Raw genomic sequence first — 27976 nt, forward strand, 5'->3', positions numbered from 1 at the left:
GGTTTGTTATTATAGAAACCAACAATTCATTCAACTACTGCAAGCATTATCCTATATCAACATTGTATGGACTCAATCTACATTAAATGGATAAACGGACTCATTGCTCCTGTGTTTTAATGGACACACCACCTGTGATAGTCTAATTCCTTGAGCCAGACTCCTTTCCTCCATAAGAGTAGAACCTCAATCTTTTACAGTAATAATATATATTATTATATAATTATACTTTTTCTACCTACTTAGGAATTGTATCTCTAAAAAACAAATGAATCAGTAATAAAAACAAATAGCATGCAAAACATACAAAATTATAGTGTGATAACTCCAAGCTGAATAAAGTGTCTGGAAACAAGACATAAATGTCAGTGGAAACATGATGCAAGATCAGGCCAACAACAACCATCCCATCAGTGTATTTAGAGTCTCTCTATTCACACTGACATGCATGTTTATAAAATTCTTTTAAAACTTTTCTTTCTGTGTTAAATACAGTCAGTATAACAATCCATGTTGCCCAACATGCAATTCATCAAGAGGAAGACAAAATAGTTTCTGTCTCTTGTCAGATGGTGATGAAGGAAAAACCTGGTCTGCAGGTTTTCCATCTCGTGCAGCGACACCCCCACATCCCCACTGGCAAAAACTGGATTCCTGTTCCTGAATGGCATGAAGAACTCGCTTAAACAGTGTGACTGGTTTGAAGTTAGAGATTTTGTAATACTGTTTCAAGCTGACTGGGCTAACATTATTTTTTCATTGACAGTCCTCTTTTCAAGCAGTGACATGTATAGTAAAATATTAAGAAAAAGAAGTAAAAGAATTTGACTAGTTTGGCCGACAAGCCTGCGCACACAGCAGACTCTGAAGCCATACACTACTCTTTTTGATGTATACTATTACTACTCGGTGCTGCAATGGCCCAATTTCCCCACAGTACACTTTTAAGTTTCATCTTAGTCTAATTCAATCTCAATAGATAGATAGATAGATAGATAGATAGATAGTGCAGTGCATCCAGTTCATAAGGCCTCAAAGAAACACTACTATTCTCACTGGCAGAAATGCCTTTACTAATCATGAAATACAAACAAGATGGATTTTTCATTCGTGTCATTGCCATCCTAACAGCTTTGGCGCTGCGTAATGAGAACATTTGCATGTCGTCTGACAAGAAAGTGAACTGGTGGCAAAACACGTATGACACATTCCAACAGCCCAACGATGATTAACAAGTTGATGGAAGAATCTGGTGAGAACATCACAGGGAGAAAGGAGGAGAAACTGTTCAGGGTAACTGAGTCTTATCAGGTTTTGCAGCAATTACAACTGTCCATCAAACAGCAGAATTGTGAAATTAGCAGATATGTATGTATGACTCAAGGTGAAATGTTTCTATATTGTTTCTGTTTTTTTAACCTTACATTTAAAAAGCAACTTCATAGTTCTCAATGAAAGCATTCACCAGACACCAGTACTACTACACACCCAGTAAAAACGATAAAATGCTTTTGATTTGTTTTCATATTTAACCGAGAACAGGGACAAGAAGGTAAAAATGCATAACAACTCCCCCAATTCAAAAGAATGATAACAACAACAACAACAACAACAACAACAACAACAATAATAATAATGATAATAATAATAATAATAATAATAATAATAATAATAATGATAGAAAGAGGAATACCAATACCAACACTAACACAAATATCAATAACACTACCTATTGCAATAACAGTAACAACAATAACAATAAGAACGTGAAAAATCTACAATCCTGAACAATAACCACTGAGGTAGCACTTAACATAATCTACCATGTAACAATATGTTGGATATTGTGGGTTTGGAGCAGCGGAGTGTGTCATTTGGTCACTCAGAGTGGTTTTGGTCTTCAGCAGCTGGCGCTCCTTATTTGTCACACAATTTCCTAAAAGACACAATCATGTTTCATTATGATGTAAACCCTAATCTGACATTTCTGCAAATGTATAATTTTTGTGCTAAAATGTTTTGTGTGTTCTGACTTACCGTGCCATCGGGTCGTCCTTCACAAATTCACATACTTTACTGTGCTGCTCAATCTGCTTTGTTAGAGCACCAATCGTCTCATTCCAAGCGTCAGTCTCTGTCTTTAATGCAGCTATGTGAGAGAGAGACAGAGAGAGAGAGAGATTCAAACCTAATTCACTAATTCTTGCATTTCACCACATGATGGCACTGTTAGCTGAGCATAACTCATCTATGAAGCGATACCTTCAGTGTCCGCCTTTTCCTTCTGCTTGCCTGCCAGCTCTTCATCCTTTGTTTTCTGACAAAGCGAGGGAGAAGATCAGACAAAAAGAAATATATTATGTTAAAGGCCTGTGGTTGTATACACTGAATAGCCTGATACTATAGCTGGATTTAGTTTTATTGCATAGTAGTGTATTTCAGGTACAAATATTTCAGTCTTACTATAATTTAGTGTAGAGGCCTACTTCACCTCATACAGTCTAAGACAAGATAGCAGGATTGGTGGGCTGATTTATCACTGACCAAATCTTTATGAGCTTCTTATTCCTAATCATTGAGACGACAAAGCAGTTTAAAGGTCAGCACAAATATTCTAAAGTGCTTCATAAAGGCCAAGCTTGGCAGATGGTTCAGTGAATCTCTCCACTGTCACAGTAGATGTAATAAAACTTGCACCATCCCATGAAACAATTAAAGGTTGAATCAATCAGTGAAGATCCGTTTGTCTGCCTTGTCTTCAGGAATTTTACTGTGCTGGTGCTATATTCAGTGCTACTGTAAAGAAATGCCTGGGGCTCACTGTTCACTTTATGATTTTGGCCCTCCTCCATGCTCTCGCCCCCCAGGCATTCTGTATGTTACAGAAAAATTGAATGTAATGTGGAAGAAACAAGTAGAACAAGGTAAAGGCACTGCTTTCTGGCAACTCTAGATTTGATTTTTGAAGAGCAGAAAAGGCCAATATCGATAGCATAACATCATAATGTCACCTTTTCTGCTTGGCAGGCTTCGTTATCAGCTTTCTTCTTCTGCTCATCTTGAGCCAGGTTGGCCATCTCGGTCTCCAGGTCCACCACCATCTTCTTCCGCTCCTCCAGCTGCTTTTGCACCAAGTCTTTCAGGAAGCGTCTGTCCTCCAGTGCAGCATTGACCTTCTCGATCTGCATGTCCAGCTCTACGGACTGCCCAGTCATCAAGATCCACTGTTGATGCTGGCCGAAGACAACCATAACCGTTGCCATCGACAACAGGAAGGACAGGACGCTGACTACACAGTCACTTCTCATTGGTGCTGTTTGTATGAGATATAGGAAGACAGACGGAGAGGTGAAAAACAGTCTGGAAGATGGCTCTTCCTTACTCTTCACTCTTCAACTCTTCACTCTTCAGTCACTGACAATGATAACTGAACTCTTTTGACTTATCTAATACTGTAGCATTACTTTAGTGCGCAGCTTTATGGCCAAGGCAACACGATGAGTTTCAGTTTCCTGCTCTCTATCTTTTGTTCATTTCCTCTTACCCGTCTCTGTAACCTTTTGTCCACTTAAATTCCTTCTTGCTTATGTTGTGCTCCTCTTACTGGTTTGCCTCCAGGTTTATGGTGAAATTAATCCACGAGTGTCCAAATGGTTAAAAAACAGAAAATGGTAACACATAATTCCTCTCTGCCTGGATGAACTGCCCATAAGAAAAGATTTACCAGCAGCACCTGCTCTCTGCTCTGCCTCCTCCCTCTTTCCTTCTCCTGCAGAACCAGCTGGACAGTACAAACAGGCTGAGCAAGTCGCAGAAGAATCAATTTAGTAGTTTTTCTTTGGTGGATCAAATGTTAAATCAAACATGTAGTTGTACTTTGACTACATATATATGGAAATAAAGTGATTGTACCATATCCTGTATATATGATGTAAATGTTTTGTGGCATTTTTGTCTAGATGCCAATGCTGCATAAGATCACATTTGATTTATTCACTCATTTTATATCATTACTGATCTCTCTGTCTCTCTCTCTCTTTGTCTCTCTCTCTGTCACTCTGTCTCTCTCTCTCATTTTGTTAAATGACTGACACCTGATACAACCTTATCCACTTTACAGCTGCAGCCCTATACTAAGCTGTCACTACACTATTGATCATACTATTATATTGTGTTCCTACCATTACATTTGAAGCACACTACAAAGCTTGAAATAAGTTTGAAGAATCTGAATTGAAAATAAAGTAATTTGCCATGTTTGTCTTTTTTTTTTTTTTTTTTTTCATTATGGGGTTCAATATTTTAAATACTGTATAGACAGATTTTCCCAGCTGTTGAATAGGCAGGTTGAACCACTATGTCAAGGTATACATACACATATACCTACATATATCTCTCCCTAAAACAATTGGTTTCAACAGAGAGTTTTACTGTTACAAGATTTGAATTACATTTGAGGGGCATTTTCATTCTGCCAATACACAAATATTAAAGAACCACTGCTTTACATGTTATATAAGCACTGCATGGGCTCTCTCCTCGTGAAAGACAGGAAAGTTTGCCGCTGAGTCTCTGACAACTGGTCTAGTATCAGCACCTGCAGAACCAGTCTGCCAGTCTCTGTGTGTTTGGCGGAGGGAGAATCTGCTGCTCACAATGGCAGTGTTGTATCTGTTGAGTTAAATGTATCACCACTAGCTGGCTATATGTAAATTACATCAATGATTTTATCAACAGCCACCATACCTGTATGACAGAGATGAGGAAATATTTAATAACATTAGAAATGTTACACAATGAAATGTAAAATCCGAAAAGAAGTATATTTACATTTGCTTTTTAGGCTTTTATTATCCAGTGGTTTGCAAAGGTTGCATCAGTAGAAATCACCAAAGATTAACAGAATTTCAGAAGATTGTTATACTTTACTGCATGTTCAATATAACTAGGTGTATATACATTACTTCTGCCTTTTTTTTTTAGAAACATGTAGATGTATGAACTCTTTCCAAGAACTTCATTTTAATTAGTGAAATTAGTAGTACAAGTAAACTTACTCTAGTAAGAAAAAAGTAAACACTATACACTTGGTCTAGCTCACTTGCAATCAAAACATTTTATTGAAAAATAACGTTTCGGTTTTGAGACCTTTGTCAGGCAAATACTTTTTCACAGTGAGGACATCTTACATAGAGAGTGGCTGCCCACAGGTACCAATCAGATTAACCAGAGCACTGCTCAGTCAAATAGGATACAGGATTACTTAAAAAAAGTACAAATAACATATAAATTCACATGCACCATCAACTACATATTTCATATTTCATCCGTCATGCATGCTGAAGTTCACAAAAAACTAAAGCCAAACATGCAGCATACAGGAGGACACATGCAAGAAGGCCTACATATGAACACATGCATACATATCCAAACCTGTCAGGAGCTGGAAAAATGTCACCTCAGGTTAGTTTCTTGCAAAAGTTTTGTGAACTTTTTTGAAGTAGTCCTGTATCCTATTTGACTGAGCAATACTCTGGTTAATCGAATTGGTACCTGGGCAGCCACTCCCTATATAAGATGTCCTCTCATTGTGAAAAAGTATTTGCCTGATGAAAGTCTCAGAACTGAAACGTTATTTTTCAATAAAATGTTTTAATTACAAGTATAGACAGCATGCTGGAGTCTCTTCATATGTTCTAACGGCTTCCCAGTCCTCTCCTATGCACCTGTCTGCTGGTACAGCTGTGCAAATAACCCAGTTTCCTGAACATGAGTAACAGCTTTAACTGAATTATACAACCTGTGTAAACATAAATAATTTTTTGCCCATTGCATTGTGTTTTTCAGAGCCTGCAGATTAAATGAAATGATCAGATAAAATCTTTATCTCTTTACCTCAGAACAGGGCAGGTACCAACACCAAAGGGAAAACTCTCACCACAGTCTCACCACACAGTCCAGCACATCACAATATCTGTGCTAACCTCAGGGAAGCAGAAAAGCAGTCCACTTGAACCTTTTGAAAAGGCAGCAGATAGCATTGAGATTGCCCTTAATCTTTACAATCTTATACATTCAAAGAACCCACACCTACTTGTTTTTCTTCTGGGCGGTGACCACATTAACAAAATGTCAACAGTGTCAACTCATGCAGATTAGAGCCAAAAACTGGGCAAAAGCCCAATGAACTAGTCACATAAGGTTCAAATCATGGTCATGGTCATAGGTCACACTGGGTCTCAACTATTACAGCCATATCTTAAAATGTAACATTAGTTCTGTTAACCCTATCTTTTGTTAACCCTTATCTTTCTATTTTCGTTTGTTTTTCTTAATTTAATTGCTTGTATGCTGTTGTCACTCTGTAAAGCCCTTTGTGACCTTGTAAAAAACAATATATAATAAATTTCATTCAATCCATCCCATGCCTTCTCTCAGTTACTAATCATCAAAGACTACTAAAATGTATGTTCTTGCTGTATCACATGTAGATGTATTTGCCCACCTCTGAGAAAAGTCATGCTACACCAGCTATAAGCTGATTGGTTGGTTGGTAGAGACCCAATAGGATTTAAGCGTCAGACACCAGTACCCCTGCATGCCTGTTGGCCAGCTCAGGTGAGGACAATTTAACATATATCTGAAATATTCAATGAACAATTCCCTCATTCTATTTTCAGTTATCGAAGTAAAAGGTATCAGTTTCCTCACTACATCCATTTTCTAACTGTCCAATCAAACTGGGCCCCAAGGTTCACTGTTTGTATTTTTCACCTGTTTTTACATCTCCTTTTGCTCTATCAGGTGCTCTCCATTACCAGCCATGGGGATGTTTGTGACAATCTTTTCAGCTCTTCTGCTGATAGGTAAGTTATCAAGTCATTTCCTTAACACATAACTATCATTTATCTCATAAATGAAAGATGAGAGCATGTTATTGACACTTATCACTGTTGTGAGTGGATCTAGATCACAATAGAGTGAAAACAAAACTGCAAACCGCAATAGTGAGAAATTATTCTATATCATTTATGTCAGCTACTGATAATTAGACATAAATAACATCCACAAAACAATACATTATAAGTGCATGACCAGAATGTTGAGATTAATTCTAAGATCCTTGGAAGGTTAAAATCATTTAAATTTATCGTGTTCATATTTGAAATACAAAGTGCAAATAACAAAATAATAAAATTAGTGGAGACAAGATTATGGTATATCATAAATCAAACAACAATAATGTCACAAGAATGTAAATAATGTGATATTTAAGTGTGGAAATTTATGCTTGCAGTTCTATTCTGCAGAACTTGACTGTGCAATAGACATAATATCCTAAAGATTTTGCACCTATGGTTAATTGTAATAGATAGATAGATAAACTTTATTATCCCGCACATGGAAATTCAAAGCGGTGAGACAATAGAGAAACATGTGTGTGTGCTCAACTAATCTTTGTGCCAAAAGAAACAATAGAGAGTGAAAAAAGCCTTTTTCTACGCAAAGCAGTCAACATAAAAACGTGTCTCACTGCCATAAGATTTGCGTGTTCACATGCACATCGTATGGGGAGATGAACGCTTTTTTTGGGGACACGTTTCAGGATTCTGTGCAGGAGGACCAGCCACTCTGCCACCTGAGACAGGCACCTGCTGGGTCATGGACAGTCTCCACTACCGCACCTTCGACAGCCACTACTACAACTTCATGGGCAACTGCACCTACACCATGGCCAAGAACTGCCACGTCGACGCGACCCACTCAGCCTTTGAGGTGGAGGTCAAGAACGTGAACCGTGCCAACGCACAGGCCGCAGCTGTGCAAATGGTCACTGTCAGTGTTTACGGGACCACCGTTGATATTGTCCACCTTGAGTTCGGTCTTGTCCGGGTAAGTCAGTCAGGGTTAATGTAAATGTTCCATGTTTCATGTGAATGTTGAATATTGTGAACATAACACACTCTATCTTCCTGTATTTGCAGTCAATTCTCATGTAAAATTATTCCAAGTTGGCATGACTTTGCTTTCCATATATACAACTCTTTTGTGATACTTTACTGTATCATATGTGCTGTAAAAATAAAATTTGATTGATTGATTGATTTTCAGGTGAACTATCAGCTATGGAATCTCCCCATCAACCTGGACAACGGCAAGGTGAAGCTCTCCCAGAGCGGCCTGTCTGTCATCATGGAGACAGACTTTGGTCTGACGGTGCAGTACGACTGGGAGCAGTATCTTGTCATCACTCTGCCAGGCAGTTTTGCTGGCAAGGTGTGCGGCCTGTGTGGCAACTTCAACAGCAAACAGGAAGATGACCTCACAACTCCCTCTGGTTCATTGGCCAGCAGTGTGGCGGCTCTGGGTAAGAGCTGGAGGGTTCGTGGCACGGCAGATGACGCCTTTTGTCAAGACGAATGCACCGGCCAGTGTAAAAACTGTGCGGGCAACGAGGTTCAGGAATTAGAAAACGAAATCCTCTGTAGCGCCCTTTCACAAGAGATGGATCGATACTTCCAAGAGTGCCAACCCATGATCGACCTCAAGGTCTTCCACAGCAACTGCATGCTTGACCTCTGTAGAGGTACAACTATGAAGACATACTTTTGTGACACCCTGCAGATCTACTCTGACGCCTGCCAGAGGGCCGGGGTCAAAGGTCAGAGCTGGAGGGGTGCTACCAAATGCTGTGAGTAATCCAAAGGCAAACATTCCTTCTAAGTATATGTTAATATACTGTGAATAAATTAAATAAAACTGAATGTCTACCTCTTGTTGAACACATTAGTAATATTGATTGTTGTACATGTGTCCATACAGCTCCACCCAAGTGCACAGAGAACAGCCATTATGAGTTCTGCGGGGCTGCCTGTCCTGCCACATGTGCAAGCCCAGACGCTCCCTCCAAATGCAAAGAGAGCTGTGTGGAGACCTGTGTTTGTGACGATGGCTTCCTGCTCAGCGGCACCAAATGTGTCCCCAAGGCCCAGTGTGGCTGCATGTACAAAGGCCACTATGTGGAGGCTGGAACCTCCTTCTGGGGCGACGAGAGCTGCACCAAGCGCTATAAATGTTCCGCAGGTGGAAGTTTGTCGACTCAGGAGACGAGTTGTCCCCTCGGGCAGCAGTGCCAGGTGGTGAAGGGTATCAGAGATTGCTATCCTATGACCTATGCCACCTGCATGGTATCTGGTGACCCACACTTTGTGACCTTTGATGGGCAGCGCTACAACTTCCAGGGCACTTGCGCATATCAGATGGCAGGTGTCTCCTCCAATCAAACCAGCCTGGAACATTTTAGTGTTGTGTTGCAGAACAATGGCCAAGATAAGAAGATAGGGTCCGTTGTCAAGCTGGTAGAAGTCAAAGTCTATGGGTACACTGTTGTCATCAGCAAAGAGCAGCCTGGCTTTGTGAAGGTAACAAGTTGCTTTTACTAAAAAACAATATACACTACCAGTCAAAAGTTTGGACACACGCATTTTTCTTTATTTTCCACATTTTACAGTAATAGTAAAGATATCAAAACTATGAAATATCACAAATGGAATTATTCAATCAGGTGTGTCCACTTTTGACTGGTAGTGTAGCCTACATGTATAATTCTATGTATTCATCATAAAATTACAGTATGGATTCTTTTCTCTTGAAGGTCAATGGTGAGCTCTCCAATCTCCCTATGACACTGGACAGCAACAAACTCCAGCTTTACACGAGTGGCTGGTTTGCTGTACTTGAGACAGACTTTGGGGTGAAGGTGTACTACGACTGGAGCAGTGTAGCATTTGTCGTCGTCCCCAGTACATACGCTGGCGCAATGCGCGGCCTGTGTGGCAACTACAACCTCAACCCCAAAGATGACATGCAGATGAGAGATGGGAGACAGGCTGCCACCGCCGAGGAGCTCGGTCAAAGCTGGACTGTCGCTACAACCCCCGGCTGTGTCAACGGCTGCAAAGGCCTCTGCCCCGGCTGCAGCGCCACCCAGAAGGACCTGTACAGCGCCAACAAATACTGCGGGCTCATCAGCGACCCCGCAGGCCCGTTCCGTGACTGCCACTCCACGGTTGACCCCGCAGGTTTCCTCAGCGACTGCCTGTACGATGTCTGTCTTTACCAGGGCCGCAGCAACATGCAGTGCAAGGCCTTGACTGCTTACACATCCGCCTGCCAGCTGAAAGGTGCCAAGGTGTACACCTGGAGGGCAGCCCAGTTCTGTGGTAAGGACTTCTACTGCTTTTCCACACGCAGAAATACAATAAAATCATCCTTTTGTAAATAAAACAAATGGCTATTCAATACTCAAATTTGATCATAGTGTAATTACACATCAATCAGCAATTTATTAGTGGGCAATGAAAAAAAATAGTCACTACTTTGTTGTTAATATGATAGTGATCGGTATTATAATCACTCCTATTGCAGTGCTATTACTGTTACAAAGCTTAACATGGTACAATTTATAGTATCTTCATATCTGTCTATCATGTCTTGTACTGTCTCTTCATACTGTACATGAGGCCTGTTGTCTATCTACTATGTTGTGTCGATATCTACTCTGTAACAGTATAAATTGTTAATTAACATACTGGTTTATAATAGCCTCTAAGATTTTATAGCCTAATTAGGTTGTTTGTTTTTATTCTCATCTATTTTTATTGTCATCTCTTTTATTCATGTAAAACACTTCGTAAGACACATTCTTGAGCATTTATTGTGTTACCATACAATTAAAGTAATTCTGGTTCTGCTTTGTTCCCAGATGCCCAGTGTCCATCACATGGCCACTATGAGCTTTGCACCAGCGGCTGTGCAGGATCGTGTCAGAGCCGCTCTGTGCCATCTGGCTGTGGAGCTCAGTGCATGGAAGGATGTGTCTGTGATGAGGGTTTCACTCGAAGTGGAGATGAATGTGTACCGTTCAGCCAGTGTGGCTGTATGTATGAGGGCAAATACTACCAGCATGGACAGGTCTTCTACCCTGATGGACTTTGCCAGCAAGAATGCACCTGCAACGGCAAAGTAAGGATGAAGAGAATAAAGAGAGATTCTTGCACAAGGAGCAATCTGTTTGTTTTGCCAAGATCTGTTTAGGCTTGGCTCTTGACACTGCTGAGCTGTAATTGGACTAATGCACTCTGAGTACTCAAACTGTTAAATAAAGATTAGATAAAATGTAAATAAAAACTTGTTAATTCAATGAATGTATAAAAAGAGAATCAAGCAGGTATGTATTTGTTTTAGGTGCAGTGTAAGGAGTTTTCTTGTGGACCACATGAGAAGTGTGAGGTGAAGAGTGGTGTTCGAGCCTGTCAGCCTGTGGGAAAAGGAGTCTGCTCCATCTCCGGTGATCCACATTACAACACCTTTGACAACAGCACCTATGACTTCCAAGGCACCTGCACCTATACTGCAGCTGAAGGCTGCCATCTGGAAGGCACCCGGCTCAACTCCTTCTCTGTGGTGGTGGAGAATGAGAAGTGGTACGCTTTCTCTGCAAATCCAAAGGTCTCAGTTGCCAAACTTGTGGCGGTAGAGGTTTATGGAACCATCTTGATCCTACGCAGGAACGAAATTGGAATGGTCATGGTATGTTACTAATACTGTCATTGTTTAAACATTTTAGCTGAGCTTAGGTGCTTTTAAGAAGATATCCAAATGAAAATAAGGACAAGGTGGGGCGTCCTGGTGGCTCAGTGGCTTCAGCAAAAATGCAAAAAAGAAATATCTCTAAAAAGAAAAAAAAAGGGCAATGTGAGATGTCACAAGCATTCAAAATAGCCATGAGCATTCATAACAATGATATACAATTGTATGACAGAAAGTGTACATGTCAGATCAGAGGAAATGATGGTTCAAATGTTTAAAGAGAATCTAATTAAACTACTTAAGCATCTCTTCAGGTGAATGGGGTCCTATCTCACCTTCCACTGAGCCTCCACAAGGGTGCAGTAAAGGTTTATCAGGAGGGCACAAATGAAATGAAATGAAAAAATAAAGCTTAACACAGTTGATCTGTTTCTTTGGATTCTCCAGGTGAACGGCACCATGTTATATATACCACTCAATGTCAATAAAGGACAACTGCAGGTCTACCAAGAAGGCACTCACTATGTCATTCTAACTGACTTTGGCCTGAGGGTGACTTATGACATGATCTATCACGTCACTGTCACTGTCCCCGGAAACTACAGAGGCAAAACCTGCGGTCTGTGTGGCAACTTCAATGACAACAAAGCAGATGAGTTCCAGCTGCCTGGCGGAAAAGTAACCAAGGACCTCCTGACCTTCGGGGCGGCCTGGAAAGTGGCCGTGCCAGGAGTGGTGTGCGAAGACGGCTGCAGCGGAGACCTCTGCCCCAAGTGTGACGACTCAAAGAAAGCTACGTTAGAGGCAGACTGCGCAATCATCAGCAATCCCGCGGGTCCCTTTGCTGCCTGCCATAATGTAATAGATCCCGCCTCCTACCACAGAGATTGTGTCTACGATGTTTGCATGGCCAAGGGAGATCGCGACATCCTCTGCCACAGTATTGCTGCATATATGACAGACTGCCAAGACTTTGGTGCAAAGATCCAGAACTGGAGAAGTCCTTCTTTTTGCCGTGGGTTTCTGCACATTTTTATTCCCTTCTGTGTACCCTAACATCCATCTCTCAGTGCACATCTGTTCCACATTCAAACACATTAAAATCCAAACTTTCTTTTCCCCACACAATTCACATCTCCTATTATTTGTCCACAGCTCTTAACTGCCCTGCAAACAGCCACTATGACACCTGTGTACAGTCGTGTGCATTCAGTCCATGTCCTGGTCTCTCTGACACCATGACATGCACCAATACCTGCGCTGAGGGCTGCGCCTGCAATGAAGGCTACTACCAGAATGGAACTGGCTGTGTTGCCTCTGACCAATGCGGCTGTTATTACGATGGACACACTTACAAGGTGAGAGTATAATCAGATAATGCAGGTAGATCTGAAAAAGGATAGTTAAGGGACTATCCTTGAGATTCTCAATTCATCATGAAACCAGAGTCCTTTCAGTCCATCCATAAAGCGCTTGCACCTGTGTTGTGGTTAATGATGAAGTGGGATCATAAGTTATTAACATTTGTAAGCAGCAGTTAGAAACTGTTGGACTGCACAACATGATTTTGGGGGAAAAATAGTTTTTAGCTCCACTGAACTCTGCCTCCAACATCTCAACAAACAAAACGCTGAGTGCTTTTTGAATGGATTAAAAGGATTCCCTGTTCATAGTGCACTCTTAACACAATATTTTTTCAAACTACATTCACAAATGGGTTGAAAATGACATATTCTTTAAAATGTGTTAATCAGATCTGTTTGAGAGGTATCCAATCTCCCATACTGTTGCTATTCATCGGGTGTGAATGCGACACTTAACATTTTGTATGAAACGATTAACGATGAATCATCTGTGAATGAAGTATGTACTTAGGATGTGTTTTGTGCCATTTGCAGATTGGAGAATCCATTATATCAGATGACTGTCACAGGATCCACACCTGCCAGGCCTCTGGAGTCGTCCTGTCCCAGAACATGGCATGCAAAAGTGATGAGAGCTGCCAGGTCAAGAACGGCGCGATGGGCTGCCACCTGGAACAGTGCCTTGTGGGAGCTAATGGCACACTCAATCCATTCAGCGGTGAAGCCGGCACCATCGCACACCCAGGGGCCTATGAGATGATCCAGATCTGTGACCAGGCCGTGACGTCACACTGGTTCAGGGTGGTGGTGAAGCTGGAGACGTGCACTCCTGGAGTCAACACCATTGTGGCTGTGTATGCCTTCTTCAATGAGCTGACAATCACACTTAACAACAAACATGGTATTTGGGTGAGTGTCATGATAAAAAACAGCTGCCTTCAGTTCCAAAATGAATCCTACTGGAAAATACATTGATTTGTTATTCTAAAGCGTTCAATCTTGATTCACAGGTAAATGGAAAGCTGATGACTAAGCCCCTTTTCTCAAAGAACAACGTAATAGTAAAGGTTTCTGACAACACAGTGACAGTTAATAGCATTTCCAGCCTGCAGTTGTCCTTCAGTGCTTCCAATGAACTCAGCATGTCTGTCAGTGATGACGTAGCTGAGCTGGTATGTGGGGCGTGTGGGAGACTCGGCCCTGCTGGTGACGCCACACTGGGAAAGAGGCTGCTGAACTCTCTTCGAGGGACCTCGGCATCACTGAACATTGGGAAATGGGAGGCTCCTGATTTCCCTCAGTGGTGAGTCACATAATTCATTATCTCCAAATAATGACTATTTTTCCAGCGCAAAAAGGACGTTTTGATATCATGAACGTTTTCAGATTTGGAGCCTTCATAAAAATAGCACCAATCGGCAGTGTTGGTCATTTATCTTTCTGTCAGTGTCAGCAAATGGGTTTTCCTCCATGTCTGCTAAACTGACCATAAACAATATGCCTACACTACATGTTTCCTTGGCCAAGGAATACAATAGTCCTAAGGAAAACATCATAAATTGCTCAGATCATGATGTAATGACAAACTTGATATTCTGCAAAAAGAATACAATGAAATTGTATTGTAGGAGTTATACTTGAGTTATAATTGGCTGCCACAGTCAATTAGTACCATTTCTCCAATGGCTCTAATTATGAAAATGTACATGTATATTTATTTTGGTGCTTTTAGGAAAATTTGAATGAATCATGTATATTCAGCCTGAACTATATAGAGACTATATCCTTGATATAGTATTTTTCAACAGCAGAAATGTTGAGGAAAAACATAGGCCTTTAATTCAGCTTGACATACATGTATAATGGTATGTCTGTTTCTTTTTTCAGTGTTTTGTAAATTCCAACCCTGCTGACATTTTATCAACTGCATTGATCCAGATCCTCCAGCGATAACCAAACTGCCTGCACCAAACTGCCAGCACCATTGATTTATGTCATCAGCATTAATTTGAAGAATCCCATTTCTGTATGAATTCCATTTCTGTAAGAATTCCATTTCTGTAAGAATTCCATTTCTGTATGAATTCCATTTCTGTAAGAATTCCATTTCTGTAAGAATTCCATTTCTGTATGAATTCCATTTCTGTAAGAATTCCATTTCTGTATGAATTCCATTTCTGTAAGAATCCAATTTCTTGGCACACAAGTTTGCTTTTTCAGAATCCTCAAAAATGTGCAGTAAACTATTTATATCTTTTAAAAATTCGGACACAAGTGCAATAAAATAAACATAAACGTAAACATTTTTGAACCAAGATACAATTTTCAACTTTATTGAGTTTGTGTGGGATTTTGTGTGGGAATAAACAATATATATTATACACACAACATATGAAGTTAGAAATGTACAGATTCAGATTCAGATTCAGATTCAGATTTTATTTACTCTAGACCACACATCGTGGTATGGAGTACAAACATAAAACAAAACAGCAGTACAATGGTAAACAACCAGAATAGATCTTTAACACAAATTAAGTCATTTAAAGAGAGGCAGAACATTACTCAAAAATGCACCCAGTTTACATACTATCCTTGGTTTATCTGTCTGCAATAATAATATAAGTTTAAACATAGACGGATGGTTTACAAAATATTTTGGCAGGTACTTCTTTCTATTCTCAACATTGCTTGTGTTTTTACATTCAAACAAAACCTGATATTCATCCCCCAGACAGTTGTCATTACATAAATTACAAAACCTTTTATTCCTTTCCAGACCTTTGTATCTTCCTGTTATTTTGGGAATTCTGCTATTAGAAACTCGAAGAAAATTAGAAAATTACAAATAGCCTGGCCATACCTCCTGTTTTCACAAAGTAGATACTTTTCAAACTTAAAGTCCTCTTTAAATTCACAATATAAATCACATGATGACATACTCTGAAGCTCATAATGCCACTTCTGCAAAAACTGATCTTTTAACCTCTGCTCAACTGCCAGCTTCGGTGCATTTAATATTATCACCCCTCTGATCCAACCAAAGGTAGGAGAAACCACATTCATCTAATATTTGCTGAACAGATGTAATGGTGATACATAGGTTCCAGTGATATACAAGTTAAATAAACAATTATACATTGCCCGGCTGATCTTTGTTTCCTTCCCCGTCAACAAACTCCCCCAGTAACCAATAATTCTTTTTTTAATACCAATACATAGTGGGTGTCTTCCTAACTCCCCATATATCATATTATTACAAGTTGACATTTTAACTTTCAATGTATACTTGAGGAATTTCAGATGTAACCTCTCTAAAATGGCTTTCTTCTCAAACCCCCATACTTCACATGCATACAGCATAACTGGTGTCACAAGCCTATCAAAAAGCTCTAGTCTATCGGTAAATCAAACTTCCTGCACTTACACAGTAAAGCAAACATAGCTCTAGAGGCCCGTTTACAGAGTCCTCAATAGCAATTTTAAATGAACTGTTGTAATTAAATACAATACCCAGGTATTTGAAACTATGTACAATTTCTAACTCCTCACCATCACAGAAGAATTGATACTTCTTAACATCAGTTTTGTGATGGCCAAATATTGTAACTTTAGTTTTACTACTGTTTATACTCAGCTTCCATTTCCTACAGAAATAACACATTTGATCAATCATCTTCTTTTGTTGTAGCCATAACGATAGTGTCGTCTGCATACATTAATACCATGAGTTTAATATAACTATCAATCATGGCGTCACCACATCTAGCCGGCTCGCATCCATTTTGTACCAGATATTCCTCAAGATCATTTTTAAATAGTGTAAATAATATTGGGGATAGGTTTCACCCTGCCTGACCCCAGTCAAGCTAACAAAAAACTCAGATTTGGCTCCTTTAACAAAAACACAGGACTTAATATGGTTATATATGTTCACAATGACATTAAACAATCTACCATTAATACCTGCTTTCTGCTATTTAAACCAGAGTGCATCTCTCCATACTGTATCAAATGCTTTACTATAGTCAATGAAAGAACAGAACAGACTCCTTTTCTTAATTATATTCAAAAATATTCAATTGTGGAATACCCATTTCGAAAACCTGCCTGGTTTTCCTTCAAAATACTATTATCTTCGCAAAACTTGTGCAACCTTACATTCAGTATATTAGTAAAAAGTTTGCCAAAACAACTCAAAAGTGTAATACCCCGATAGTTATTACAATCCTCAGTATCCCCATTCCTCTTATAGATTGGAACAATAAGACCAGTAACCCAATTTTTAGGGATTATCCTTAAGCTCAGGATCGTGTTGAACAATTTAACATAGACAGGTAAGAAGATGCAAGCTGTGCTCTTAATATATTCATTCAAAACTTTATCTATACCAGCAGCCTTACCACTCTTAAGGCTCGCTATACCTTTTGCAATTTCCTCCTCTGTGAAATCAGCATTTAGTGCCCCAGTAGCAAATATATGATCACTACTGACCTCCTCTGTTAACTCAGATGATCTGACAGGTTCACAAGCCACTGTAACTTATACACTATTTTTGAGCATGGAATTGTCATTTTTACTAGCATAATTTGTTTTAGTGCAGTAACTGATGTTTTCCAGTTACTTTGTATCATGGTTGGGTTTGTTGCTCAAAAAAGTAATGTATTACTCATTACTTGTTGCTCATTTCAAAAGTAATGTTATCACTTTGCTTATTACTCCCTGGGTGCAGTAAACTTACACTAGTCGTTACATTACTTTTGAGCATCTCAGCTGGCTTAGTGTGAGAGGACGACAACCAAATATGAAGAAAATGAACCAGGGGATCGGGGTGACATAGTTTTGGGATGATTCAACTTCAATGGGATATTCAGAGAGAGTGATAACAAAATGAAATTATTTTTTGGATCGGTAACTGTCATATTATTACTGAAATTGAAATAATAATTAATTCCACGACTAACGTGTCACAACCAAACTCTGCTTTGTGCTCCTTTGTCCTTTTTATTTTGATTGATCCACCATATAAATTATTTGATTCATTCCACATTCTAACTGCAATCTCTTTTCTAAAAGCTGATACAGTAGCGTGTAAATCTTAATATCAATGAAGAGGCAAAACTCCATCCATCCTTTCACTTAAAACTTTATTGCTTAAATAGTTTACAAACCTACTTCAAGCCAAAATAATTAATTCCAATATCATATTCCAAACAAAGCATTTAGGATTGATTTATTGCTAAATCTATTGTAGCTGATTACACTGTTGCTTTGATCTCTGGGTGTGGAGAAGATGATCTGACAGGTTCACAAGCCACTGAAAGACAGACATAAAAAAAACCCAATAATTAACACTACAATGTGTCACTTAAAACTCTACTCTTGGCATCTTTTCCATGTGATACAATGAAATGAAATGAGATACTATATTATTTTGATTTTGTTTGTGTATTGCAGTTCTGTTTCACATAAACATTGTCCCACCAGGCCTCAGTCAAATGGTATTTGCAAATATTTCTTAGTCTTTGTTTTGAGTATTTACTGCATGGTGATAATTCAGATATGTTATGATAATCACAGAAAAATATACTAAGCCTCATCCATCTGGCACTCAAAGCCGGTGAAAGTAACTAAGAGTAATGTGCAGGAGCTATGCGACCAGGTCTAGAGCCTACTCACCAGGCTGGGTAGTCTTGTGCAACAAATGCAGCCATGTACTCCTGTATCGTGTCCCTAGTGAGGCCCATGGCGTCTCTGGAGGGGGCGAGTTTCCCACACGCCCCGCACAGCTTGTCTACCATGCTGCCGCTCACAGTTACTGTGACCTCCTCAGTCTGGCTGAACGACAGCCGGAAGGCTCCGTTCTTCTCAATAACTATGATTTTCTCATAGATCCTCACAGAGACATCAGTTTTTGGCAGGATGGGGAGGGTCACCTTTTTACCGTTGACCTGTAAACAGCATCAGAGACGGGTTTTACTGTATGATGTTAGAGGTTGTGTTCAGTCAAGGCAACAAAGGGACCTGATATCATTCATGAAATGCGTGTATGCTTGATAAATACCCACCCAAGTCTCCTGTTTGTCAGTGACAGTGACAATCACATCGTTGAAGTAGACGTAAATAGCAACAACACTCTTCAAACCGGTCAGACTGCATTCCTGGAGCTTTGCCACCACCCTGAACCAGTCAGCGGCTGATTGGTCGCAGTGTGTGATGATCTCATAGGCCCCCATAGCACTGATGATGCCGTCCCTCCCACTGAAAAGACTGAAGGAGCCTCCTGCCTTCATCACACACTGCTTGGGAAAGCAGCCAAGGGAACCTTGTTTGACCTGGCAGCTCTCTGAAGCCTTGCATGCAAAGTCCTCACACTGGACATAACCAGCTGCAGTGCAGGTGCAGAGCTCCCGACAGTTGTCAGATAACACAGACTCGCCAATCTGTGGGAGAGGAAAGCAAATATATTATAAAGTTACATGAGAATAGCACTTTTTATATTGTGGTGGGGTCACAAAGCTATTTCATGCAATGTTTACCTAAATTTAACCCTAATCAGACAAGCTGACAAAGAGCACAGTCTCAGTTACATTAGCTATATCACACTGACCATGTATAATATACCAAAGAGAGGTCATTTTTATTTTATTCTTCACATTGATATAGATCACTGATATATCTTTGGTTGATCGAAAGAATGTGAGTTATGGTTCCCTAATTTAATAATAATAAGCTTTTTTAATATACTACTTGTTTTTTTATATAATTTTGTGATGTTTTTATATTAAATGTGATTCACAGGGGCAAATCACCAAGTCAAACTCCTTGTATATACAAGCTTACTTGGCCAAATAAATCTGATTCTACTTCTGATTAAATGTTGATGAATTCACCTTATAGGTGCGTCCATTGTGGTAACAGCTGCAGTTGTCCCAGAGAACACAGCCGGTCCCGTTGAAGTAGTAGCCATCATCACAGGCGCAGGCCTCAGCACAGCTGTCGGGGCAGGTGATGGTGTCGGCGAGACCGGGGCAAGGTGTGGCACACACTTCAGCACAGATCTGGTAGTGACTGTGTGCAGGACAGGAAAGAGCTGGGAAAAGAGAGTGCATTTTCAAGATTAATCAATGCAACAGTAGAATACGCTTAAATTCCTAGAATGCCAACATTACAACCAAACAATAATAAGTGTCAATCATGAGTGCCATGGTTAAAATGAGCAGATGTTAGATGCAACAAATATTGTTGTGTCCCTAGAATGATCATGTGAGATAGATAAATGCTAGATGAAGAAATAAACATCAGAACATTTGGTGTTAAAAGTGAACATCAATTACAGATCATCAGCCATCAAGGATTCTGCCCCAGACATGAGCGCAAAGCGATGACTGGTACTTACGACAGAAATGTGGTGTCCTCCAGTTGCTGATCTTCACTCCAGCAGTCTGACAGTCGCTCATGTACGCCGAGATGCTTTGACAGAGGACGCTGCGCGCTCCCTTCGCCTGGCAGACGTCATAAACACAATCGTTGTAGTAAGAAACAGCGCTTATCCTATTGTGGCAGGCAGCAAAGGGACCGTAAGCATCTGTGATAATTTGACAGTCTCTCTCAAAGGTTTCCTTTAGGCTGCTGTCACACTTGGGGCAGCGCTCCCCACTGCAGCCATCTTCACAAAACACTCCTGGCACGGCCACTTTCCAGGCCGCCCCAAAGGTCAGGAGGTTTTTGGTTACTTTCCCATCAGGCAGCTGGAACTCATCTGCTTTGTTGTCATTGAAGTTGCCACACAGACCGCAGGTCTTGCCTCTGTAGTTTCCGGGGACAGTGACAGTGACGTGGTAGATCATGTCATAAGTCACCCTCAGGCCAAAGTCGGTAATGATGACATAGTGAGTGCCTTCCTGGTACACCTGCAGTTGTCCTTCATTGACGTTGATTGGGATGGATAAAATGATGTCGTTCAGCTGGAGAACCAGAAACAGAACAACTGTGTTAAGCTTTATTTTGAGATATTGAGTTATAACTGAATTATGTCTCAATCAGATTCTTTGGATTATTTTTCACATAAAAGATTAATTTCTTGTGTGAACTGAGAAAGATTAGGACTGAAATTAATGAATAAAGAAATAGCAAGTGAATCCACATTTTCAAAACAATATTATTCCATACTAACCCTGACAATTCCGATTTCATTCATTCGGAGAATCACAGTATTGCCGTACACTTCCACAGCAACAAGCTTAGCAACAGACACATTTGGGTGGCCTTCTACGTTGGGCCACCTCACGTTCTCCACCACCACAGAGAAGGGTTTGAGCCGGGTGCCTTCCAGATGGCAGCCTTCTGCTGCAGTATAGGTGCAGGTGCCTTGGAAGTCATAGTTGCTGTTGTCAAAGGTGTTGTAATGTGGGTCACCGGAGATGGAGCAGACTCCTTTTCCATCAGGCTGACAGGATCGAACACCATTCTTCACCTCACACTTCTCATGTGGTCCGCAAGAAAACTTCTTACACTGCACCTAAAATGAAAGACACATTTGTTTGATTAACTTTTTTTTTAAACATTTTTATACATTTACATTTTTTTTTATTTTACATAACAACTTACTTTGCACAACAAAAAAAAAACCAACCCAATACATGTAGTCCATTTTTTCAGATTCTAATATATTATCCAACAATAAGTGTGATATATGTTCAATCAACATTATGTAAAAATCAAAATGAACTAAACTAAAATGGTAGAGAAATATGCTGGTTAACAAAATACTATGTAAACCTACTGTGCCATTGCAAATGCACTCCTCCTTGCAGAGTCCATCTGGGTGGAAAACCTCTCCGTGCTTATAATATTTGCCTTTGTGTGTGCAGCCACACTGGTCAATAGACACACACTTGTGTCCACTGAGTAAAAAGCGGTTATCGCACACCCATCCTTCCTGGCAGGGCTTCTTGCAGCCACCCGGAGGTGAGCCGGTGGCACAGGACACATGGCAAACATTGCCACAATGTTCGTAGTGACTGTTGTTAGGGTGCATAAACCCAGATATGGGACAGAAGGCATTACTCCTCCACTGGTAGACTTCGATTCCTGCCTGTTGGCATGCTACAGTGTAGATGTGGAGGTTGTGACACCAGGAACCCATGTGGCCGTTGTTCAGGCACACATCATAAACACAGTTCTCAAAGCGGATGCGAGGGTCTATAACTTTGTGGCAATTGCGGAAGGGGCCGTTGGGGTTTCGTATTTCACCACAGTAGCGATTGCCCTCATACTTCTCTATCTGGGTGATATCACAGCTCGGACAGTGGTTCTTGTCCTTGCAGCCGTCAACACAGCCGGGGATCTCAGCAACCCTCCAGCTTTTGCCCAGTTCCTCTGCAGAAGCTGCCAGCGACCCATTCTTCAACTGGAGGTCGTCTTTGGGGTTGTGATTGTAATTGCCACACAGGCCACACATTGCACCAGTGTATCTACTGGGGACTTGGACTGATACTGTAGAGAGCCAATCATAGGAAACTTGCAGCCCAAAGTCGGTCTTGAGTTCGGCAAATTCACCGCGTTGCTGGATTGTAACCTGGTCGTGGCCAAGGTTGACAGGTAAGTTGACAAATTCTGCGTCTACCTGCAAAACAAAAGATTGGTTAATTCAAGAGATGAGACTATCAACTAACTTTTATGTCAAACCATGATAAATCTGACATGTTGTAGCTCACCAGGACTAAACCCTTATGGTCTTTACTGAGAACGATGGAAACTCCATACACTTTGACCTCAACCAGCTTTGCGCTGGAACCCACTCTCTTGCCATGGGCATCATTTTGCACAAGAATATCAAAGTGTTCTAGATTGTGATCTTTGGAGCAGACACCAGCCATCTGATACACACAGGTGCCCTGGAAGTTGTAGGGGTATCCATCAAAGGTCTGGTAGTGAGGGTCACCGGACACATTGCACTGAGCATAGGCCATCGGGTGACAGCCTCTGAGCTCATCCACCACCTTGCACTCGTACCCAGGGCCACAGCCTGGACTCTTGCACTCTACCATCCTGTTAGCTGGGTTACATGTGCACCTCTCGGTACAGTGGTCATCAGACAGGAAGGAGGCTCCAGCCTCCACATAGTGGCCTTTATACATGCAGCCACACTGGGCCTTGGGGACACATTTGGTGCCGCTGAGCAGGAAGCCATTGTCACAAACACAGGTCTCCACACAGCTCTCTTTGCATTTGGAGGGAGCGTCTGGGTTTTCACATGTGGCAGGACAGGCAGCCCCGCAGAACTCATAATGGCTGTTCTCTGGGCATGTGGGGTTAGCTATTTGAGAGAAAAAGGACAGAATGAGTGTCTGATGTTCATAAAAAAATTCCTCTAACAACTATGAGTCGACATATGCTATTTCACATTATTTAAATGAATCAGAAACATAACTATCTCCTCCATCTCATCTCAATCCTCTGTATGGGTTACTCACAGCAATGGGCATCCTTCCTCCAGTCATGAATTTTGACCCCCGCCCTCTGGCAGGCATCGGAGTACACCTGCAGGGTGTTACACAGGAAGTTCTTCATCCCCTCACCCATGCACACATCATACAGGCAGATCTCATGAAAGATTTCGGGTTCAATGACAGCGTGGCAGTCTCTGAAGGGTCCATCCATGATTTGGGTGAGCAAACCACAGAACAGCCTGTCAGTCAAGCCCTCAAAAAAGCCGTCGCTCTCACAGCTCTCACACTGGCCGGTGCATTCGTCTCGACAAAAGGCATCGTCTGCCGCGCCAGAAACCCTCCAGCTCTTGCCCAGGTCCGCCACACTGCTGGCCAGTGAACCAGAGGGAGTTGTGAAGTCATCTTCCTGTTTGCTGTTGAAGTTGCCACACAGGCCGCACACCTTGCCAGCAAAACTGCCTGGCAGAGTGATGACAAGATACTGCTCCCAGTCGTACTGCACCGTCAGACCAAAGTCTGTCTCCATGATGACAGACAGACCGCTCTGGGAGAGCTTCACCTTGCCGTTGTCCAGGTTGATGGGGAGATTCCACAATGTGTAGTCCATCTAAAACAGATGGGCAGATGTTGAGATATTGTAAAATTAATTGAATAAATAACATTTAGTAATCTAATATTATAAAAAGTAATGTAAATATATAAATTCAGTAAATTCAGAAACATTCCACCAGTAGTTAGTTCAGGGATGAGCGATCCTGTGCCATGGATGGTTGAGAGTCTGCAGGTTTTCATTCCAGCCAAAGACTGCAGCAGCTGATTTCACTGATTAACACATCTTCAGCCAGAGAAGAGGAACTAATCTGGTGTAGTGATTGGTTGGAATGAAAACCTGCAGTCTCTCAGCCCTCCATGGCACATGATCGCCCGTCCCTGAGCCAGTTCAACTGTGCAGTTCAAGCTGTAAGAAGACTTTACTTACCCTGACAAGGCCGAACTCTGACCGAACAATGCTCATAGTGTATCCATACACCTTAATGATCACCTTGCCAACGAATGTGACCTTTGAGCCAGCACGGTTTTCATTCTGAGCCTCCACCTCAAACGCTGGGTGGCTCTTATCAACGTGGCAGTTCTTGGCCATGGTGTAGGTGCAGTTGCCCATGAAGTTGTAGTTGTGGCCATCAAATGTGCGGTAGTGAGGATCACCCATGGCCCAGCAGGTGCCTGCTTTGATAACTGGTGGCTTTTTGACGCATGTTGGGGTGCCACTTCTCATTTGGCACCCTTCATCTTTTAGACATTTAATGGTGCTGCAGTCATGTTTCTCTGTACGACAGTGAGGGAGGAAAGGAGAGGAAAAAAGAACATTTTACATACAGAAAAATGTAGGTTTTACTATACTATACTATGTTATGTTATGTTATGTTAATTATATTACAGTGTCTTCCATTACATATAGAACATCTCAACTCTGCAATAGTGCCATCCACATTGTCAATGATTCTACATCGCTTAACAATTTCAAATATACACTCAGGACTTAGTATATCTGTACTGTCCAAGGAACTCAACACACAAATTCAACACAATACGCTCTCTCCCTCCTTGTTCTTCTCCACATAAGCACACACTAGCACACTCACAATCTCTCTCTCTCTCTCTCTCTCTTTCTCTCCCTCTCTCTCTCTCTCTCTCTCTCTCACACACACACACACATGGTTTTTATAAGCCATCTCTTTTATATGGGTTTCTTTTTCATCCCACCTGCACAAATTGTTGGTTGTAAACTTAGACTATATTTTGACTCTATACTATAAACTTTTTACCTACCTTCTTTATTACTAGACGCAGGGGATCCATAACCATTAGCAACAGCAACACCAAAACTGTAGACACCAAATGGAGACTTGGGGTGAGATAACTGATTGAAACTTGCTCCAGTGCCATAATAGAACTCAGCCCAGGAGTAGTCAGTCCCATCTACTTTGCGCCACTGGACGTCAGCAGGCAGGGGATTCGCGTCTAGTTTCAAACCGTCCAGGTCATTGCTGTGAGCCACAAGTATGATGGCGTTGGTAAAGTCTCCCTGTCCCTCCAGGGAGTAGGAGATGCCGAACTGATTTGTGGGCAGGATGGTCATCAGGAAGGGATCAAAATACTGTTGCCCATACTCAGGACCCCCGTTGAACTCAAACAGGACCTGGATGCCCTTGTCAGATGTCAAATACATAGGGTTTGGCCATTCAGAGTAGAGCTCGATTGTTTGTCCGGCGAACATAGGGAAATTCTGGACCTTGCCATTTACATTCATGGTGACTTTGGTGGACTGGGATGCTTGGACGTAAACACTGTCATGCGTTCCCCAGACGTAATGATAAGGCAGGGGTGCGATGATGAACTCCTTCCCCCAGCTTTTCACAGGAAGAAGCTGCTCGTAGACGTGGTTGCAGGCCGTGTACTTCTCAGCACAGCTGTGTCCCGAGGAGACGGCGACGGGAAGCTGCGACACTACTTTGGTACCACTTAGGATATCTTGACTCTGAAACTGAACATTCTCAAAGGCCTCGAGCTTTATGGTCAGCTTGCTCCCTGACTTGTAGTAATTCCCCTGGAATTTGGCAGAGCCTTTCAGGAAAACCTCGACTGAGTTGCGATTCTTGTGGTTGGTGATGGAAAATTCTTTAAAGGTGCCCTGCATGGAGCTGGAGGGGGTGAATATGTAGTACTCGGTGCCCCAGTCCATCACTGGGTAAACCACAGAGGTGTCTGCCGTGTCTTTCTTGTAGTTGAGGGACAACACAGTGACGTCTTGGCTAGCCTCAATCAGGACAGTCTGACGAAATTTTTTACTGCCCCTCATCTCCACGCTGTCAGGCAGTTTGAAGGATACACCTTTACCGGGTTCGACTTCCTTCTCGTAGACCTGACCCACAGCAGTCACCTTCACCTTGGTGCTGCCTTGTGAAGTGGGCAGAGCCGAGACTTCGACCATGAAACGAGTATTCTTAGTGTCACCCGCCATGTTTTGCATGAAAGATGTGGCAAACTCTCTCCCTGCTGGCACAGCAGAGCAGAGTCCTACAAAAAGCAGAAGGATGAATAGTTGGATATGAAAACTTCATTCAACATCCAAAAGGTTAAGATGCAGGTAAAAATCATCTGTTAGCCATTTTTGATGCAACAAAATGTGCTTATGATAGCCACCAAAGTTTTAACGTGAAAGTGTAGCCTTCTGAAAACTGTAACATAGCAATATAACTTTTGGATGCTTTTATGCAAAGTGCCTTATTATACCATGAGTGCATACATTTTTAGCATGGATGGCTCCCAGTCAGCATCCTTGATCAAACCATTGAGCTGTACAGTACCAAATTGTGTCCTGACATGCTGAGAATTGAGTGGCAGCTCTGACTGGTGCAGTGTTCATGAAGTGCAAGGCTCTTGTTATTCAGGACTTGATTATCATTAGTTGCTTTGTCTATTATGCAATTATATATCTTTGTCAGGAAAACACAAAAGCTTAAAATCCTATCGTGACTTACCGAGAAGCAGTAAAACTGCAAAACAGTGCGTTAGGCCTTTCATTTTTACCCCTAAAAACAATGAAAACATATTACCAATATTAATTAAAACACACACACACATTGGTAATTTGGAAAACACAGAAGATGCATAATGTTTAACCAATATTAATGTTGTTTATAACAAGTACTAGTCTTGGGGACCAATAAACAGCTTGTCTTGTTTGTCTTTGTCTAACTCTCAAAGTTCTTGAAATATTGGAAAACAGCCTATATCTATGTCAGTTAACTAGCTCAGGGACCAGAACCTGTTCTGTGCTGTGAGTTTAAGAAATACGGTGATAAACCACATCTTAAGTTAAAGTTAAATGAGGTGCACAAACTTGCCCCAAAGCTGTAATTAATTGAAATAATGGTTATGCACCCAAGCTATATCAGTCCGATCTGCCATTCAAAGACATTTTTAGAGATCTGTTCAGGATATCAATCTTTCAAGCAAAATCAAAACAATCGAAAGATTTAGAGTTCGTAAATCAGTCTTACCTGAACCAGAAAGCCAGGAATCTGGATAAAGGGCTTGTAGATCGATGGCCTTTTATTTGGCTTGGTGATAAAGCAGAAGCCAATCAGGGAAAAGGTGTCACGCTGCCTGCATGGATGCCAGCTCAGGTTCCACCTATTCACATGGCAAAAATTTGTCTTTGGATGTTGGCAATCTTTGATAAATGTGGGTGGGTTGTGTAACGCCAGGCTCAGTTCGCTGTTGAGTGACAACTTTTCAAAAGTTTCATTTAAATGTGAAGTTTATGTTCAAATGTTAAAATTGAATGCCATTAATATAGTATCATAGACTTAGGTATGTGGTATATGGAACAGGTTTTGGTGATTTTTTATCATTAAGTATAGCTATGGCATCAGCATTCCCATCCAAATATAAAACATTCACAGGTAGGGGTCAAATTTCCATCTGGCTTTGATGGCTAATCTATCTATGGTGTTGAAGTACAAAATGTTATAATTTGGTTATAGCAGAAATGATAGGGGA

General features: G+C 41.2%; 1 protein-coding gene across 1 annotated transcript; it reads right to left on the reverse strand.

Moving 5' to 3' along the window:
• Positions 1 to 387: 387 nt before the first annotated feature.
• LOC144542883 (uncharacterized) lies at positions 388 to 3702 on the reverse strand. Its single transcript, XM_078290290.1, has 4 exons — positions 3012 to 3702; positions 2263 to 2317; positions 2038 to 2149; positions 388 to 1936 (listed from the first exon to the last, which is right to left on the reverse strand). Exons 1-4 carry the CDS (start codon positions 3306 to 3308, stop codon positions 1918 to 1920), a joined length of 483 nt encoding a protein of 160 aa, XP_078146416.1. The 5' UTR covers positions 3309 to 3702; the 3' UTR covers positions 388 to 1917.
• Positions 3703 to 27976: the final 24274 nt, after the last annotated feature.

Source organism: Centroberyx gerrardi, chromosome 19 (assembly GCF_048128805.1).
Source record: "Centroberyx gerrardi isolate f3 chromosome 19, fCenGer3.hap1.cur.20231027, whole genome shotgun sequence".
Classification (NCBI taxonomy): Eukaryota; Metazoa; Chordata; class Actinopteri; order Beryciformes; family Berycidae; genus Centroberyx; species Centroberyx gerrardi.